General features: G+C 42.1%; 2 protein-coding genes across 2 annotated transcripts in view; both read right to left on the bottom strand.

Moving 5' to 3' along the window:
- The window catches only part of LOC310645067 (protein C19orf12 homolog), a 25812-nt gene that overhangs the window by 4062 nt on the left and 502 nt on the right, over positions 1–21248 (bottom strand). The window contains exon 2 of the mRNA XM_083370479.1: positions 19725–19852. The gene's annotated coding sequence lies outside the window, so the exon portion shown is untranslated. The remainder of the gene's footprint in view (positions 1–19724; positions 19853–21248) is intronic.
- Positions 15450–21248, bottom strand: part of LOC310645064 (uncharacterized protein F13E9.13, mitochondrial-like) — a 21021-nt gene continuing 15222 nt past the window's right edge. The window contains exons 5-6 of the mRNA XM_083370475.1: positions 19725–19852; positions 15450–16040 (exon numbers count right to left, since the gene is read on the bottom strand). Coding sequence (XP_083226601.1) covers positions 15850–16040; positions 19725–19852 — 319 coding nt within the window. The 3' untranslated portion in view covers positions 15450–15849. The remainder of the gene's footprint in view (positions 16041–19724; positions 19853–21248) is intronic.

Raw genomic sequence — 21248 nt, 5'->3', positions numbered from 1 at the left:
AGATGTTATACTAATGGCCGAAATGTCTTCCGATACTTAGGCAGGCCAAAGCAGATCCACAATTCTTCAAATAATGAGCTTGATCCATTGCAATGATAAAAATATTCCTCTGTCTCTTTCTGTCCCCCGAAATTTTTATTTTTTTTCCTGAATGAACTTCAGTTTGAGTATCCGAGCTTGCTAGCTGAAAAATTAGTTGGGTAGATATCAGGAATGATCAATGCGGGGAACCCAGTTCGTTGGTGACCACCCCCTTTTCCTACTTCTTAAATTTCACTCTCTCCTATCTGGTCATGTTTCATGTAGGATCTGAAAGTATTCACCTTCCTTCCTTGAGTAGTTTGGGCCTTTCTTAAGAGTAAGTACTGCTGAACTCAAAAGTACAGGAACAACCGGTCACTTAAGTGACTGTTGGAAGTTATGATAGACCTCTGTGGGGACACTTATAGCCCAGATTCAATGTTCCAACGGCATTTCAGACAAAGAGTTCTCCAATCGCTTCTTAAAAACTTCCAGTGCTGGAGCACCCACAAATTCTGGAGGCAAATCGTTCCACTGATTCATTGTTCTCACTGTCAAGAAATTTCTCCTTAGTTCTAGGTTGCTTCTCTCCTTGATTAGTTTCCTTCCATTTCCTTCTTGTCCTGCCTTCAGGTGCTTTGAAAAATAAGTTGACACCCTCTTCTTTGTGGCAGCTGCTCAAATACTGGAATACTGCTATCCAGGGGGAGGGCGTTCTCTGTGGGCGCGCCAGATTTATGGAACCATCTTCCGGTCGAGCTCCGGATGGCGCCTGACCTCCGCTCCTTCCGGCGCGATCTCAAAACCTACCTTTTCGAACAAGCTGGCCTGGCCTGATGGGATGGGGTTGGGTTTTACTAATCTGTTTTAACCTACTTTTTAATGTGTTTTAACTTATTCGTGGGCATTTTGTTTAATCATTTTTAATTTTTGTATCTTGTTTTTTTAATATGTATTGCCCTGTTCACCGCCCTGAGTCCTTCGGGAGAAGGGCGGTATACAAATAATAATAATAATAATAATAATAATAATAATAATAATAATAATAATAATAATAATAATAATAATAATAATAATAATAATAATGTCACCCCTAGTCCTTGTTTTTACCAGAATAGCCATACCCAAGTCCTGCAACCATTCTTTATATGTTTTAGTCTCCAGTCCCCTAATCATCTTTGTTGCTTTTCTCTGCATTCTTTCTCAATATCATTTTTACATAGTGGCAATCAAAACTGGGTGCAGTATTCCAAGGCATTATAAAGCAGTACTAGCACTTCACATATTCTTGATAGTGATCTTGATTCTGAATCAAAGGCCCTCGTACCCAACCAAATACGCCACAATGCAAATTTCTACAGAGAGATTTGAGTATAGGACAGATTTTTTAAAAAGCGTATCAATAAATACTGTGATTGCCTAGCTAATTCTGATACCACAGCCTGAATGCTTTATTAAAAATGTTTTACAAGACTTATTCAAGTGCTGGTGCTGATTCAGAGCGCAGACAGGTTTACACCTTTTCAATGCGTTATGAAAAACTCCCTGCCTGCAGAAAGCTAGTCCTTCAGTGATAAACTAGTGCCAAGTTTTTTTCTGTGACTATTCTTTAGGTAAAAAAAAAATCTGCCTTTTCTCGTAGAATTAATCTTGCAGATCCTTTTACCCTGTTCATACTTGCTCATGTCGGATTACTGGTGACAAGTTTCCCAACAGAAACGTTTTAGCAAGCTGGCAGGCTGAAACATGGCAAAGACACAAATAAGTAACTAAGTTCCTTTGCTATCTGTTCAGACAGTAGATGTCTCCCTTTGCTTGCGGCTGTGTGCGTGTGTGATGCACTTCGCCACGCACACCAGGCAAGCATCAACAGCCCGTATGAATTATTTTTCCTTTTCCAGGCTAACATTCCCATCATGCTCTGTAGAAAATCCACAAGGGAGAGGAGATAATGTGGAGTACAAGCATTGCAGACAGATCATCATGAAAGCAACAAATTATAACCTTCACTAAAGAGCAACACACACAAACATCCTTCGGCTAGCTAGCAGGATCGCAAGCCCGGTTCTTGAGTTGGAACTCGCTTCTTGCCAGCAAGTTCAAGAGACTCCTTGGCACGGCTTAAGTGATTCCTTTCAATCAAAGATGCTCGTGACAACCTCGAGAGCGACCAAATGGATGGCAGGGAATAGAAACAGGGTAGAGATGCAGTTTCAGAATAATGCAGCCGAGAGAATAGAGTTACTGTACCGGCAGCAGAGCAAACTACGAGGGGAATTGCAATGAAAGAGAAGCAACGTAGCTGCAAACCTTGGAGGACTCTTTTGCACATTGTAAAACTTGGCAGAATTTGGGGTTGTTTTTTTTACATCGCGACTCTAGTCCTTGAACGATGGGGCTAAAACTCACGTGTGTAAGAGTCAGCGGTGTACTAGTAAAATAAAAAAATAAATAAAAGAAAGAAAAGAAAAGATTAACACCAAAACAAAACCCCTTATCTAATCATATTGCATGAAAAATCAGGAGGACAAAAGAGCCATGGAGCGCTTTCTGCCAACCCCGGAGAGATATTAAGGATGAATGAAACGCTGTGGATTTGAGCGGAATGTGCAAACCTTAGCAACAATGGTTTTCCCCGGAGCCAAAAGTGTTCTCCCATCTGCAAAACTCTCTGCAGAGTAGGGGGGAAAAAATACGCCCTGCATTTAAATACATGATTTGCATGAGGGCAAAACGTTTTGTTGTATATTTGCCTAAGCACCACAAAGCTGTTCCCATTATTGGTCACATAATCTGGCATCCATGAAAAAAAAAACAAAGAGGAAGACTAGATTCAGAATCTCTTAAGGCTATAAAAGACAGCCAGTTTAGTTCACTAGTTAAAATGCTGAGCTAGGAGCCGGGAGTTCTAGTCCCACCTTAGGCATGAAACCAGCTGCGTAACCTTGGGCCATTCCCTCTTTCTTAGCCCTAGGAAGAAGGGTAAGGATACCATGGAGATAGAGAACTGTTGAACAGAATGCTAAATCGTGCAGTGGCAACCCTGCCCAAGCTACTCGATGTCCTCTCAGGGTTGGTGGTTGAATTCCCAAAACTCATGGTCTTGGGCGACTTTAACCTACCGTCCCTGGGAGGATCGTCCGAACTAGCTCGGGAGTTCATGGCTTCCATGGCGGCCATGGACCTGTCACAAATAATTTCTGGACCGACTCATGAGGGAGGCCACACCCCCAACTTGGTGTTCTTGTCTGGACGGTGGCGTGATGATATCGGTGGGGGCGCCACGACCGTTACGCCCCTGTCATGGACCGATCATCACCTCCTACGGCTAGACTTCCCCTTTGCCACCCCCCGCCGTGGGTGCACGGTGCCAACCAGATGGTACCGCCCTAGGCGCCTAATGGACCCTGGTAGGTTCCAGGCAGCGCTTGGGAACCCACATGCACTCCCTGCTCACAGCTCGGCGGACGCCTTAGTGGAAGCCTGGGAAAGGGCAGCCACGGAGGCTCTGGACCGAGTTGTACCCCTGCGGCCCCTGACCCGGCGCAGATCCCAGCGAGCCCCATGGTTCACTGCGGAGCTCCGGGAGATGAAGTGTCGGAGACGGGGCCTAGAGAGCCGTTGGAGATCCAGTCGATCCGAATCCGACCGATTGCGACTAAGAATCCTCACCAGGTCTTATCTCGCAGCGATAAGGGTGGCGAAATCCAATTACTTTTCCACCCTCATCGCGTCCGCAGATAATCGCCCGGCTGCCTTGTTCAGAGTGACTCGCTCCCTACTGAACCAAGAGGTGAGGGAGGAACCCTTACAGGGTCGAGCCGAGGAATTCGGTCAATATCTGTTGGATAAAATCGCTCGGATTCGAACCAGCCTGGACTCCAACTGGGCAGAGTTGGAGGAACAGGACATGGACAGTCTTGTCAACGTCATCTGGGAGGAATTTGATCCTGTGACTCCGAAGGAAGTGGACAGGATTATGAGGAGGTTGAGCTCCTCCACATGCTTACTGGACCCGTGCCCTTCCTGGCTGGCTTATGCAGCTCGAGAAGGGACACGAGGCTGGTTTCAGGCGGCCATCTCTGCTTCTCTGAGTGAGGGTCACGGGGACGGCATTCTCAGTGGGTGCGCCAGCCCTCTGGAACTGCTTGCCTACCGAAATCCGGATGGCCCCCGACCTCTGCACCTTCCGGCGCAATTTAAAAACTTACCTGTTCCAGCAGTCCGGCCTGGCCTGATAGCTCTTGGGGTCTCAGTTGTTTTTACTATTGTTTTTCACTATTGTTCAATCTGTATACCTACCTTACTCTGTACACCGCCCCGAGTCCCTCGGGAGAAGGGCGGTATATAAAAATAAATAAATAAATAAATAAATAAATAAAGCTAAAGGTTTCCCTGTCAATCATTTCTAGGGAGCAGTGCTCATCTCTCCCCATCATGCAGCACTTGGGTCTCAAACCCCCAGCTGTTCCAGCTGACAAACTCAGCGTCTTTAACCACTGCACCATCATGTCCCCAATGTTGGAAAGAAGCAGCCAAAATAATCTGTCATGTGATAGGGATTTCATCCGTAGGTATGAATACCACCATATGGAATCAATCTGGACCAAAGTTTCTGCACTCAACATAAATCAAGCTTATTTAGCCATACCCGTTTGGCAGTGGTTCAAGCAGGCTACCCATTCTCATTTTCCTTTCTGCCCCGAGTATATATGTAACTGAAATCTAGGAATGTTTTCTCAAATCTGCATCCGCAGAGCCTACAAATGGTGCCCAAAGTTGCAAACAGACTACCGGTAGTTATAATTCATCAACTTCAGTTCTGCAGCTTCCAAACATATTTCTTCTATGTCATCATCTTTTCTATTCTACTCATAAGAATATTACAGACATTTAACCTTTCAGTAATTGCCAAAATCACATAACCTTTAAGATCTACTTTGAAGCTTTGTTCAGGTTGGAATCAGGACAAATACCTGGGGAGAAGCTGGATTCTCTTCTTTGGATGGTTGCAGGTAGGACACACCTGGTTCTTTTACCTGCCAAGGTGTATCCAACATTTTAAACCACTGCAATCCAGAGTATTGCTTTCATTTACACAACACAAGCTCATCGTAATTTCAACATGCCAGATGTTGAGGGGGAAAAAAAACACCCTGCCTAGTTTTATTTTGAAATTTTTTGGTATCACTAGAGTGTGCTGCAGTTCACAAAATCTTACACAGCCACGGGCTCCTTAATGAGCCATTTTAGTTAGGCTATTCTGTATTTGAAATTCAGTCAGAGCATCTCCCACTGAATAGGCATCTATGTTTGAAGCAATGCATATTGATGAGAATTCATGAGTAGAACACAATTGTGTTCATCAGCCTGGACTATATTTAAAAAACACAGCATGTTCAAGTCTCTATAACATTTATATCATTTATATCATGTAATCCCAACTTTCCAGGGCGAACTCAAAGTGGTGTCTGGAGTGGTCTCAGCCTAATTTCATACCCCAACAAAAATCCTATGTAGTAGTTTCAACTTTCAGATTGGCTCTTTTAATGAGTGTCATAGTCAAGGAGGGAACTGAACCTGGGTCTTCTCCAGAGTCCAAAATAGTTCACTACTATAATACATTACTTTATATTCTGTATGAATGCCTACAAAATCAAAAATATGGACTATGCAGACCATCCCACTAAACCAGGGGTGTCAAACTGCCAGCCCGCAGGCCGGAGCGTCACGGAGAAACCACGCCCATCCCATTTTCGGCAATGGGAAAAAGTTCCAATACGTCATGCGACGTCACGTGACATCACGAGTTTGACATGCCTGCACTAAACCCTTTAGAATTGTCTTATTTATGGAAGATGGGATTACATTTTTTTTATTTTATTTTTTTATTTTAATTCCATTTATATCCCGCCCTTCTCCAAAGACTCAGGGCGGCTTACAAGCTTAGCAGTACATTACAGATAAGGAAACATTGCTGTTTACACTTGGTAAATGAAGCAGCAAACATCTGGAGATGTTGAAGGATAAGCACATGTCTAGTCTTATTTCAGTATGTAAGTAACCCCTGGGTATAAAATGGAATCATGATGTTATTTAGCTCAAACCCAAAGCTATAGTTAGTAGACTCATAGAAACAGTATGGTGTAGTGGTTAAGGCATCAGGCTTGAAACCAGGAGACTGAGCGTTCCAGTCCCCTCTTGGGCACAAAGCCAGCTAGGTGACCTTGGGCTGGTCGACCCAGTTGTCATAATTCAATCTTTAGACACCTTTGGTCTGGATGATTGAGTCTTCACTGACGTCTTGGGCCAGTCACTTTCTCTCAGCCCTAGGAAGGAGGCAATAGCAAACTACTTTTGAAAAAAAAAAATCTTGCCAAGAAAACTGCAAGCAGTCTCTGAGAATCAAACATGATAAGGGAAGGGAAACCCCCCCCACCAAGTACACCTGTACAAACTGGGCATGATTTGGCTGATCATCAAGAGACAACACCATCTGCTTTAATGTGGGAAGTGAAATGTCAAAAGAGACACTTGCGAAGCGTCAAGGACCACCAATCTGCCCCGAGGGGCTTCTTCTACGAAGGGAGAGAAGGACCTCTGTACCAAAGAAAGGAAGGCTGCAAAAATGGTATAGCTGCTTCAAGCTGGTAAAAGCGGCACACTGCTTTTACTTCCCGATTAAAACACAGCTGCCACTGTGCTTCCTCCTCCTTTGGACAGCATGTAAACTCTAAAACGTTTTGAACCCTCTATTAATAGGCAATTAAAACGCATCCCTTTTTTGCTCGGGCAATTTTTCCTTTTTTATTCGCTTTATTTCATTTCCCGGGATTTGCACAACACTCCAGTTTTGCTTGCTGAATCCGGGTCAAAAAGCGAGAGAAAGGAGGTGTGTGTACAAAAGAGAGAGGACAAGTAGAACACAAGCCACAGTGTTCCTTGACACACACATTTTGGCCCCTTCGAATGATATTTGAGCAACTGTTTGGACAGATTTAACGGATTACAGGTTTGGGCAGATTATATGGGTGGCAATTATAAGATCAATTCAAGACCGAGGCTTGAAACAATGGACAATGTATGCAAAAATATTTGTAGCCAAGGATGAAACAGCAACAAGGACTGAGAAATAAAAGCAGCCTTAGGTGACAACGTCTCACTTGGGGTGCTGGAGAGAGGCTATTATTTTTAGAGGACTGTTCCTGTGCGGTGCATTATTTATCCTTTCCCATATTTTGTTAAGATACTGCCTTTCAAACTTAATTTATTGGAAACTAAAGATGTTTTCTAAAAATAACTTTGAAGTTGCTAAAAAATGCAGCTTTCCACTTGTAAGTTTCCACCAGCTGGGCTTGTCTGGTTTAGAATTGACACCCTTGAGAATTCAAAATAAGATTTAAAATTGCGGGGGGGGGGAAGCAGAGGGAGGACAGGCTTATGGAAAAATGATAAGATTCTTATTATCATCCCATTACCTGAATATTACCCAGAATCCACTTTACAAACAAGTTAGGTCAGGGGTGTCAAACTGCCGGCCCACAGGCCAGACATGTCACGTGGAAGCCGCACCCACCCCATTGCCGGCAATGGCAAAACTGTCCTGATAACATTGTGTGACGTCACGTGACGTTGTGAGTTTGACATGATTGATTTAGGTCATTTTTAAAACCCTGTGTAGAACAGTGTGATGGAAAGAGGCCCAAAGAACCAAGAACGACATGAGGAGTTACTTCTAAGTACTGTAGTTTATTTTTGCTCACCTGCAGACAGACTCTTGCCAGATTAAAGCAACTATATACATTAACTATAGATATACTCTATGAATTTCTAAGGTGAGTCCGCCTTAGCTGCCTTGCTGCCCACCAGACATTCCAAGTTCTGCTGCCTCTTGGAAGCAACTCTTCCCTCTTACGACTCTGAACTCCATTTCGACCACAAATAATCCTAAAGGTGTTTTTCCAAAAGGCACTTGGACTTTCCTGCGTCCAGTTTCCAAGAAAGTCTAGTTGCCTTTTGGAAAAACACCTTTAGGACAACCATGACCTGGATGATTGAGACTCTCCATAGACAATCACAAATAACGGTGGCATGGTAGCCAACCTTGTGAGGTTTTGGTTACTCTTTTAAGAAAGAACCGTTTCTCTCGAATAGTGGGCAGCCTTTGCCATGTTAACTTCTTCCCTCGGTCGAATCAAGTATGGGCGTGAAATCATGACACAGATTTACCCACATCTAAAGGCCTCAAGATGCTTCCCCAAATGAAGAGACGTAAAGAATAAAAATAACTACCCAAAAGGCAGCCCATGGATCATCCACCCACAACACTCAGTGAAAAAAATGAGGTCTTAAACAATTTGCAAAAAGCATAGTATCATTTTCCCCCCACCTCGACCACAAAGTCCAGAAGCGTTTTCCAACTAGAAACAAAAGTGCTTACTGGTCTATTCTTTTTTTTTTATCAAAAAGAGTCAATTTAGCCATCTCTGCTAATTCCATCAGCTTTTGCAGCCTACATACTATGAGTTTGGGTTTTACTGATTAGACTGATTTGTTGATATAAAAATGGCTAGTAGTTCAGACTACTATAGAAATGTAAAAAGTTGAGATTATGCCTTATTCTACTGTAACGGGGGGACTTGAAAGTCAACACTTTTTTTTTCTTCCCCCACTCCTTTTTCATACTTCTTTTTTCCCCCTTTCCCCTACCGTTGTTCCTTAATATTTCCTTTTGTATTTTCGTATTTTATGTTATATAGTGAATAAAAATCTTATAAAAAAAATTAAATAACAATTTGCAAAAAGCAAGGAGACTGGGAATTGTCCATTATATGGGACAGCTGCAAAAATGAAATGCCTTATTTTGCATGGAGGCAGGATCGATAAAAACTCTTTGCAGGAGTGCATATGTGTGTGTCTGTGTGTTTGTGTAGATGTTAATGAGAAATATGATAATCAAGGTCATCACGATCCTAGCTATCCAGGAATTTAGCCATGTGGGGACCTTAAAAGTGACCCACATTTTCTCCCAATTAAACAAACAAGAAAAGTTTTTTTTAAAAAAAAAACTATTTTAATTTAAGTATTCCTAAAAACTGCAGAGCATTGTCTGTTTTAGGAGATATTCCACCTTATTTAGGGAAGGAAGGAACACCTCCCGTACGGTATCTTTAGGTGTGACTTGCATATATCTTTAAACAAATATGTTTTGTCCTTGCGATTGTTTTAGTGTATGCAAATCTGTGCAAATAATTACTACACTGATATAATTAGTTGGCTAAAATGCTTTTCACAGCAGAATCACAGTGGTACATGACTACTTGAATCCTCACACAGAGCTGTGAAAAGAAAAACAGATTGTGAGCACAACACTCTCTCCACCATGTAAAGTAATATTGTGCTATTTTAAGTGCGGGGCAAAATGCTTTAACTAAATAAACACCAATTTTTCCAAATCAATATTTCCTTGTTCATCATCTTCCAAAACATTTTTAGATGTTCCTTACGAATGTGATAGACAAGACAAAAAACTACTTGGTAATCTAGTCTGCAGTTCTCTACGGCATCAGCTTTGGGTATTGATGAAAGGAGGAAGGAGAAATTAGAAAATGTAGGGGAAAGAGATTCATGTTCCTTAGCAAAATTCCTTCTGCTTTTCTTCTTCACTATACAAATAATCCTTGACCTAACGATTACAATTTTAGCCCAAAATTTTCATCGCTAAGTGAGACAGTTGTTAAGTGAGTTTTGTTCCATATTATGACCTTTCTTGCTACAATTGTGAAGTAAATCGCTGCAGTGGTTAAGTTAGTAACACGGTTGTTAAGGGAATCTGGCTTCCCCATTGACTTTGCTTGTCAGAAAGTTGCAGAACGTGATCACATGATCCTGGGACACTGCAGCCATCACAAATACATGCCAGTTGATCATGTGACCATGGGGACGCTACAAGAGTCATAAGTCTCTTTTTTTTCAGCGTTGCTGGAAGCAGTTTGTCGAGATGAGCTGTATGCTTAATTATCCAACAATTGGGGTATCTACAGGGAGTGATCCATAAAAGTCAGGATGGTGGCAGTTGTGGCTGTAGACTTCTGGAGCTGCAGGTGTTCCTTGACCTATGACTGAAGTTGCAAAGGTCCTACCTGGGAGCTACTTAGGACCTGGATTTGAAGTTCTGTCAGTTGCCACCCATGGTCATGCGACTTGAACTTCAGGTGCTCAGCAAACCGGCTGCATTTACAGCCATTGCCATGTCCTGCAGTCATGTGACCACATTTTACGAGAGTTTTGTTGAAAACTGGCATTTGCCTTCAGTTTTCGGTAAAGGTAAAAAAGGTAAAGGTTCCCCTGCACATGCGTGCTAGTTGTTTCCGACTCTAGGGGCCGGTGCTCATCTCCGTTTCAAAGCCGAAGAGCCAGCGCTTGTCCGAGGATGTCTCCGTGCTCATGTGGCCGGCATGACTAGACGCCAAAGGCGCACGGAACGCTGTTACCTTCCCACCGGAGTGGTCCCTATTTTTCTACTTGCCTTTTTACGTGCTTTCGAACTGCTAGGTTGGCAGAAGCTGGGACGAGTAACAGGCACTCACTCTGTTAAGCAGCACTCAGGATTCAAACTGCCGACCTTCTGATCGACAAGCTCAGCGTCCTAACCCACTGAGCCACCGCGTCCCTTTTTCGGTAAAACCATGCTCTAAACCAGTGTTTTTCATGCTTGGCATGGTGGCTGGAGAATTCTGGGAGTTGGAAGTCCACACATCTAAAGTTGCGGAGTTTGAAAAATGGACTCCAAATGGAACTCAATTTGATACTTCCCAGTTTTTCTTCCTGCCCTGGTCAAATTACTTCACCAGATTTTTTTCAGACCTGGTGCAGCAGGGATACTGAAAGTCTTCTGAAGTTCAGTGGTCTCAGCTAATAATGAGAGTAAATCATAGCCATACGCCAATTTCCGCCAGCCTTACACCGAGTTAAACCTTCCTACATAAATATCCACCCCCGAAATAAATCAGGCCCATTAGCAGGAGCCCTGCCAAATAAAACAGCAGAAGTCTTGACGGTTATCAAGCCAGTTAGCAGAATAAACCTATTAAATAAATAAATTTGTTCTCCCCCAATTTATGGTGGTGCTATACTTAAAGTGAAACCTTTTAAATGAACAGATTTACTGTGCCCGGAGATCTCCACGGGGTCTGGATAATTATGCAAAGGCAAGGCGTTACTTTTAAAGGGGATGGATAGGGCTGGTACTTGTCGTGATTTATAGCCAGACACTGAAAAATGGTAATGGCACAAAATAAGCTTTTGCAAACTTCTTTTGGCAGACAGAAAATGCTTGATTTACCCAGGGCATCCATCAGTTCTATATTTTAGATTAAAGCAGATAGATGGCTAGGAAAATGTGTGTGATTATCCTGCACGAAATGTTGAGGGATGATACTGCTTTACTGTTCATATTGGTAAGGGGCAATTCTATTGTGTCTATAAAAGGGAGTCAATGATGATTTTCTAGACTCCTGGGATTGGAGAACGTGAGCTATGTTCTATTCTGTCCTGTTAAACTTCAAGCCAGTTAGCAGAAGAAGCTCTTAGACACAAGCAACTATATCCATACATGTAAGGTTCAGGCTAACTACTTTATTATCTTCTGCCTATTGTGCAGGAATCTTCCCAGACTGTTTGTTTTCTCCTGGGAATAGATAGATAGATAAGGTTCTAGGGAGCTTAAGTGGGGATCAGTCCTGGGTCTTGTGCAGCTGCCGCAAGGATTCAAGGCTAATTGCCTGCTTGAGACCTCCCTCCCTAGTTGGGTGTTTCTCAATATAACCCTATTCAATAAATACATTTGTCCTCCCCAATTTATGGCAGTTCCATCGGCATCAACTATGGGTTTTTGGCCTCTCCATTTTCAGCAGCCTAGGTGGGACATGCCAGGCAGCGACAGAGTTCACTCATGGGCAAGTGAACATGCCTCTATCTCACCAGCAGCTGCACCATATGATTTTTCTGGGAAGATTTCTGACAATTTTGAGTATATATCCTTATAGTATCCAATGGAACTTCTAATGATGACTTTGTGTAATTGCCCTGCCTAACACACACACACACACACAGAGAGAGAGAGAGAGAGAGAGAGAGACTCCCTTTTCTCTTTCTTTCTTCCTTCCTTCCTCTCTCTCTCTTTCCTTCCTTTCTTCTTCCCTCCCTCCCTCCCTCTCTTTCTCTTTCAACTCTTTATTCTTACTAGAAAAGTTATCTGTTATCTGGAAAGAAAAAAATTGTACAATGTTTTTCCCCAGAAACCAGAAGCTCTATTTTCAGCAATGATTGTGCCATATTCATTAAGCCTATTTTTTTAATTAGAAAAAAAATATCCATGCAATTTGGAGGCATGAGAATTTCTGGATTGTACCTAACAGATTTATGTAGCTGAACATGCTAATGTCCTTTGACCTGCTTAGAAATAAATACAGCTGACCAAATTGTCATTTTTATGGATATTTACAGCCAAGTACTTTGTAAACTTAAGAACTAATTTTCCCCTAAGGAAATCTGTATTCTATAACCTTGATAAATTGTCAAAAAACGCAAACCACGACTAGACCTGCAGTTTCTCTTGCCAGCCATGTGCACTTTCAGAAGCTTATGAAGATTCAGTGTGATGAATGGATGGGGTTGACATCCTCCCGGATGAGAAGGAAACGGGGTTCAACATGAGGGTCTTTCTAGCTTCTTGGGTCCTGCTCAAAGGGTAGAGGACAGCTGTGGCCAGAAGAGTCAATGCTGCTCGCAGATTCACTCCAACTGTATTACTGCAACACACTCTACATGGGGCTGCTCTTGAACACCACTCAAAAGCTAGAACTGGCCCCCAAAGGCTGTGACAGATCTAGTTATGGGTGTATTGAAGTTTTACTCTAAAATTCTAAGTGGTGGTGATCATCCATAGTGCCATTCATGGCCTGGGATCTTCTGGGTCTATTTTTTTCCAGCCATCCCAGAAATTTTCACCAAGATAGCACAATACAGATCACTCCCATTTAACAATATTGTCTAATGGGCCCAGAAAAAGTTCCTTCTCTATTGTAGTGCATACCATATAGTTGTTTTAATGAAATATCTGCCAGAAAACCACCAAGCTCAGAGAGACACCAAGGACCCCACTCTTTCGTGACTCAATGTCAACTATATGCTATCTCCTGGGATTTCTCCTGTCTGAATCCATGTTGCCCTTGATAGAAACTCCAGTTGGATATACAAGGCTGAACTGTGAAGAAAAGGGCAGATGCTATTAGCCTAGAGAGAACTATCTGGCATTTTTAAAAGACCAAACTGATCACACACCCATCAACTTGCTGTTGCCATAGTCCAGTGGTTCTCAACCTGTATGTGTGTGTGTATGTGTGTGTGTGTTAACCTGGAAGGCCATCCTGTTGTCCCAGGAGGTCCATGGAGGCTTGAAGAAATGTTATGATTTAAATCTTCAGTCTTGGTGGCCCGTGGCCACAAAAGTTATTTAAAGGGGGTCTGCAGCGAAGAATCACTGCCCTAGTCTACAGTGATAGTCCAGGATACCATATGAAACCTGGCAAGTGTCGCAGTGCTTAATGGAAATTAACACCTGATAATCTTCTCTCCATACTGAAGCAACAAGCACTTCGAATAAATTAATACATATTTAAAACATGTCTCCTTGAACAGCTGCTATTCGCTTGCAGAGATTCTCCATATTAAGGCTCCTTTTCTTTGTTCTTCTACAAAGCCATGATACTTCTACGAACTTGCATTGTGTAGAACGAAGCCTCCTTTGCTCCCCAAGAGATGGGCCCTTTTTAATATAAGTTAATATGTTAACATTCCACATTCCGCCAAACTCCCAAACAAAAAGGTCAGTTCCTTTGTACGGCATCTGCTGGCAACAGACAAGCAGATGCTTAAAGCTATGGCACAGATACTTGCAGCAGTGAGCAGGATAAAAAGAAGGCAATCAATCTTTCCCTCTAGGTTTTAAAATCGGATTTACTATGATACGAATCCACTAAATCCCATAGAGACTTTTTGTGCCTCATATTTTAAGGCCAAATTATGGGTCTCTTGGAGAGGCCTAGAGTAATACGTGAAGCTTCTGCAAGTGAGCAGAGATGTTTCAAATCTTATGACACATGTTTTAAAACCCAAGTTTTCCAAAGATGGATGTTTTTCTGTTTTTTTTACAGGTATGTTGCTTTGTTGACTAAAGTCAACTAGATATTGCGGGAATATTCAAACGATTGGGGTATGTCTTTTCCCCTCTAAAAGCCATTTTAAAAGGCTGCCTTACAATGGTTTAATAGGCACATGGCTGGCCTCGACGCAGGGCCAAATATATAGCTATGGCTTACATATTACTATGTCTGGTTTGTGGGTTGTGTTGTTTCAGCTTAGCGCAATACAGGAAGGCAACTGATGTCTCACAGTACTTGTGTTCCAGAGATGGACCATTATCTCCATAATTCTCAGCCAGTTACAGATTGAGAGAAATGAATTTAGATCAAGCTCTATCAACAGGACATAATAAATGCATTCATATTACTTCTTGAGAACAATGGAAAACCTTTCAATGAGTTGATGAGGTGGGCATATTATCTCATAAACTGAATATCTAAAACAGTCATCACCGCAGATGCAACCTTGATATTATGAGGGATCTTCACAAGATCTGAATGTGATTCATCTGGTCAGCTAAAGGCCAATACTGAAATAATCACTACAGGTAGTCCTCAACTTATGACTTCATTTAACAACTATTCGTCCCGTGTTCACATGATCAAAATTTAGGTGCTTGACAACCAAGCATGTATTTATGATGATTGTAGCATCCTGGAGTCACACAATTACATCTTTGATCTTCCAAAAAGCAAAGTCAGTGGGGGAAGTTGGATTCGCTTAATGACTCTGATTTGTTTAGTGACCACAGTAAAAATAAGTCATAGAATCAGGTGCAATTCTTAGAAGCAGAAGTTCCAGTTCAAATTTGCAGTCATAAATCAAGGACAACTGTCTATACTGCTATAAATCTTAGGAGACTTACTCCCAGTCATGGCTTCCAGTGCTTTAATTAGGAGAGAAAAGAGCTAAATGAAACCTTTTGGTTGATGATGATGTTAAAAGCTCAGGTCAGGAATTAGTTACAAGTCACCGATTCAGATTCAATTCCTTGGGATGGCATGGACAAATGTTTCCTTCTTGATTTGTCTCTAGTGTAACTATAACTCTGCCAAGGGCACTCCAGTAATCTGCCTGATCACATATTATTTGGCAGCAGATTCCCAACTTAAAGTACAGTTAAACTTTGATTTTACACACTTCTGTGCAGCAAACATTGGATGTAACAGACAAAAATCTGAGTTCAGTCTGTTTCACCAAACACTGTTTATTGGCAAGTCGGTCTGGAAAATATTTGTTCATTTTAGGTGCGTGTAAATCTGACATGAATTGCTTAAAATCTGCACAGATAATTTTATATGCAAATTATATAAACATTATCTAAATATTTTGCTTTCAAATTGGGCTCCATGTCCGAGGACTTGCTGTTAACACAAACACTGTCGCTTTGTCAGCTCTCAGGTGATATACTTTTATAATATTTTAAGGACCGTTCTCCCTATATATTCTTCCGCCAGTGTTCCATCTAGTAGAGGGAGATTAAGAGAACACATATTTGAGTGTAGAGTGTGCCTTTAATTTTGAATTCAGAAAAAACAACAACCTCTGTCTTGGAAAATAGCAAGATAAAATATCTGGTGCAGTTGTGCTTTGAATGTAAACTCACAGCAGAAGCGAACACATTTACACTCTTACTTGGCCCATGTAATCCAGAAACCTCTTCACACGCTCAAGATCGATGCCATTTGCCCAATAGCCACCTTTCTTGAAATATGAACCAATGATCAAAGCATTCGCACTTAAATAATCCTTCACATTATCCAGAGTGACACCAGACCCCACCAGGACTGGAATCTTCACTGCAGATCTGACTTCTAGAGAAGGAAAATAAGAAGACTCGTAATAGAACTTGCGATAAAACTTGTAAGGGAGACTAACTGAAGTCACGATGATTCTGGGTCAGGGGTGTCCAACCTTGGCAACTTAACAGTTGTGGATTTCAACTTCCCAGAATTCCACACTTGGGAGTTAAAAGTCCACAAGTCTTAAAAGTTACCACGTTTGGACACGCCTGCTCTGCATGTTCCAGCAGTTCCCTTTCATACCATAGTTTCCCGATACTCCCATGTAACACCTCTACTCCAGGAGCTACATTGGCTTCCAGTTGCCCTCCGGGTGAGATTCAAGGTGCTGGTGATGACCTATAAAGCCCTAAATGGCTTGGGTCCGGGATATTTGAGGGAACACCTGCTGCCGGCATCAAGCTCCCTTCGTCCTGTGCGCTCCCAAGGGGAGGGCCTTCTCAGGGTGCCGCCGGTAAAAGACTGCCGGCGGATAACACCCAGGGATAGGGCTTTCTCAGTGGGGGCGCCTGCCCTTTGGAACCAGCTGCCCGTGGAGCTGAGGACTGCCCCCGACCTTCGGTCATTCCACCGGGACCTGAAGACCTGGCTCTTCGAGCTTTCCGGCCCAGGCTGAGAGTTTTTAAATGGGGTTTTATATTTGTTCAGGGATTAAATTTAATTATTTTAACTGTCTTTAACTTTTGTATTGTATTGACGTTTTTAAATACTTTGTAAACCGCCCTGAGTCCTATGGGAAAAGGGCGGTATATAAATTCAATAAACTAAACTAAACTATTCTCCCTACACCCAGGAATGACTCTAGTATTTGTCTGATCCTAAGCTGATCCTCCTTATACAGCTACTGCTTAACTTACAGGTTTGGTTTAGTGACCAAAGTTAGGGCAGCACTGAAAAAAGTAACTTATGCCCGATCCTTGCCCTCATGATCCTTGCATCTCCATGATCATCTGATCAAAATCTGGGCGCTTAGTAACTGGCATGTATTTGTAACAGCTGCAGCGACTGGCATGTATTTGAAACCTTTCAAAGCAAAGACGTCCGACACGCGAAGTCATGGGGAAAGCTGCATTTGCCTAATGACTGCATGGTTCACTCACGGGATGGAAAAGGGTTATAAAATTAGAGATGGTTCACTTTAACAGCCACCTTGCTCAGCAGTGGAACTTTCCAAGTGTGGTTGTTAAGTCAAGGATCCTTTGCATTCTTCTTGCCAACGCCAAATATTCAGCAGCAACCAATCAGAGCCAATGGCGTCTTTTAAACCAGGGGTCCCCAACCCCTGGTCCGTGGACCAGGACCAGGCCGTGGCACGCCAGCAACCGGTCCACACAAACAAGCAAAGTCCCATCATTGGGATGCAGGCAGCACACAAAACCACGCACTCTCCGGTCCGTGGAAAAACCTCTCTCCACAGTACCGGTCTCTGGTGCCCAAAAGGTTGGGGACCTCTGTTTTAAACTGCAAAGGAAAAGACTGCACTCTTTTAAGTTATTTCATTAACGTTTTACTCTCTTCAGCAAAGCCACCACCAAGAGCCCGGGTGCTTCGACTCTCCTGCCCTACGACTAGTGCCAAAAAAAAAAAAGCATTAGCCATGCTGGAAACGAGATAATATAATCTCACCCCTTTTCAGCGCAGCTCTCCAAAGAGACAAGCACTAAGATCAAAAAGCCCATTGGCGTAAGCTGCTCAGTGGGCTTATTCCGTTAGATGATGAAAGGAACCCAAATGGGCTACGTTTAAGCAGCTGCAGGGATTCCAAAGGCAGAGTCAGGATCAATTTGCTCTCGTAGAACGATTACATGGCCATTTCTTTTCTTTTCTTTTTTTTTTTTTTGGAGGAAAACCCAGCCCGCTAAGCCCTCTCTGATCTATTTTCATCATACAGAATGGCAGCGTTTAGGGTATCGTTTATCTTGGTTACCTGTGAGATCACTCTTGTCGCTGAAGAAACCCTGCATGTCCTTTACTTGTGTGTGTGTGTATGTGTGGGTGGGGTGTGCATGCATCTCTGTCTCCCTCCCTCTCTTTATCTATCTATCTATCTATCTATCTATCTATCTATCTATCTATCTATCTATCCATCCATCCATCCATCTAATCCATCTGTCTGTCTGTCTATCATCTATCTATCTATCTATCTATCTATCTATCTATCTATCTATCTATCTATCTATCTATCTATCTATCTATCTATCTATCATCTAATCCATCTATCAATCCATCTATCTAATCCATCTATCCATTATCTTTTCATCCATGCATCCATCCATCCTCTTTCGATCCATCTATCTACTTATCTACCTATCTCCATCTCTTTCTATCTCCATATATCTACCTATTTATCTGTCTCCTGCATACAGCTCTCTTCTCCGCCCTACCTATATCCATCCATCTCCATCCATTCACCCATCCATACCTTCCTCCCTGTTTATCTATCTCTATTATCTCTCTCTCTCTCTCCCCCTATGCCTTTGCCTATCCCTATCCCCAAACAACCATTTTTCTTGAATTTCTGTTATCCCTTTTTCAAGAAAAATAAACACATTGGGAATTGGACTTGACTCATTGGTATTTAGATGTTATTGCTGGTGCCCTGTTTCTGAATGTGTTGTTTTTCCTAATAGACCATCCATTTCTGAGATATATATATATATATACATACACACACACACACACACACACACACACACACACACACACATATATATATATATAATTTTCCACCTTCTACACTTCAATGTTTTTTATTAGAAAAAACCTTTTAAAAAAGGTTTTGAAAAATTATGAAAAGTGCCGTTATTAATGCCTTACAGCTATCAGTAATTAAGCTTTTCTGTTTCCCCCTTTATGTAATTAAGAAAAATGAGAAATATATACACTCTATTATAAAGTTTTACACTTCAAATTAACTTCAAGCATATCATACAAAACCTAACATGGCTGCCCTAACTGATTACAGCCAGAAAAGGTGCTAACAATATCTGCTTTTAAACGAGCTACTTAAAGGCAACCTATAAAGAACATGGTCAAGAAATATTTTTCATAGTCACAGAAATCAGAACCAGAAATAACAATTCTAGGTTGCAACTACCAAAATTTCATTTAAATGGAAGGGGAAAAAAACCCTCACGGGGGTCCAACAGTGGAATACTCTACCCACAGAGGTTGTGGAGTCGCTGTTTCTGAGGTTTTTATTTATTTATCTAACTTTTAAAACCACCCAGCTATCCCACAGAGGAACTCTTAAGAACATCCTGGATGACTACCTCCTATGGATGGTTTAATTAGTTTTCCTGCATATTGTAGAGGGGTGGACTAAATGATCCTGATGACCCTTTCTACAATTCTACAAGGAGAATAAAATGGATCCAAGTCAAATCCCACAAGTGGAAGAACTGAAGCAACACTCAAGCAGATCACTGTATTTTGATATTTGGAAATATTTTCTTTTTCAGTGAAGATGGGTAGGAAGATGGGTAGCTGATGGATGGATAGACAAGACAATTTCGACAGATCTGAAGAGGAGGAGCCACTGGATTTTGAAATGTTAGATTTTACGAAGAAGACAGGAGTTAATAGCTACCAGAACACAGTATTTTGAAGCAAAGTGATATATAAATGTCTTCATAAATAAATAACCAACAAAGCAATGGGATTCCCCCCCCCCCATGTAGCCTTTACTGTTCTTACCTTCTAGTTCTTTGGGATCTGCCTCTGATCCAGTTGCAGTTCCAGTCAACACAACCCCATCAGCAAGAAAAAATTCGGCAGCCTTCGCAGTTTCTGCCACTGTGACGTCAGCGGTTAATGCGTGAGCACTGGGGAGAAGAAGGATACAACATTTGTAAACTTGTCAGTGGCCATTTTACTCGTTAGACCTCTTTTTTATACTCATTTGTATGAGACTGGCATTGCCAAAACATAGATAGCCAAAAGGTGCTGGCCTAGAAACCAGGAGACGGTGAATTGTACACCTCCCTCAGGTATGATAGGTAGCTGGGTGACTTTCGGCCAGTCCCTCTCTCTCTTTCACAATCCATTTCGTTTTGTGAATGTGGGAGGCAGGAATATTAGCTATATTTGCTGCTTAGAGATATATAGACAGACCACTCTCTCCATCTCTTTATCATCTCTTCAATTGTTTCAGATTCATGGAGACTGCCGGCACAAATCCTTGCAATTTTCTAAGCGAAGTTTTTCAGAAGTGGTTAGGTAACTCTACGTGGCACTAGAACTCATGATCTCCCTGTTTCTACCCTGATGCCTTAACCACTACATCAAACCGGGTCAGACTATTTATCTATCAATGGAGGGATAAAATAATGATGATGATAGTGACAGCTGGATTTCTACATTGCACAAAGCAACGGCCCAACTGGTTCAATTCATATGTTGCACTACATCATCTACTGATGTGTATATAGTGTACCATGACCAATTTATGCAATGCTCCAAGCCAAAAATGAATAAGCTGTGCTGTAGCTTAATGCCCTGTATAAATACTGTAACAGTGACCTCCACTGCTGGGTTTGTAGCAGCTGTTCTTTCAATTTATCAGCCTGGGAAAACCATGTGGTCAAAAAACAAGGACATTGTTCCTGTATTCACATGTAAGAATGCAAGGGCATTCCTCCTTGTTTCAAACTCTCCCAGAGTTTCTTTAATCAACGTTCTTCGCCACTATATCCTGCATGAGGACTCACTTGGTAAATAGGAATTTTGTCATTTGTGAATGACACGCATGGAAACAAGAAGGTCACCACGATACAAAAAAAGATTCTGAGACCCTAGAAAGAATGCAGAGAAGAGCAACAAAGATGATAAGGGGGTCTGGAGGCGCTAAATGCTTGAGGGAACTAGGTATGTCTAGTCCAGGGGTCTTCAAACTTGGCCCTTTCATGACTTGTGGACTTCAACTCCCAGAATTCCTCAGCCAGGCATGCTGGCTGAGGAATTCTGGGCGTTGAAGTCCACAAGTCATCAAAGGGCCAAGTTTGAAGACCCCTGGTCTAGTCTAACAAAGAGAAGGACCAAGGGTGACAAGATAGCTGTCTTCCAAAACTGGAGGAGCTATGACAGAAAAGATGGGGAAAACCTATTCTTCAAATCACCTGAGGGCAGGACAAGAAGTAACATGTGGAAAATTATTAAAGATAGATCTAGAACTAAGAAGATAGTTAAAGAGAGATCTAGAACTAAGGAGAAATGTCCTGA

This window comes from Vipera ursinii (assembly GCF_947247035.1).
Source record: "Vipera ursinii genome assembly, chromosome: 10".
NCBI lineage: Eukaryota > Metazoa > Chordata > Lepidosauria > Squamata > Viperidae > Vipera > Vipera ursinii.
This window is presented reverse-complemented; position numbering and strand designations above follow the sequence as displayed.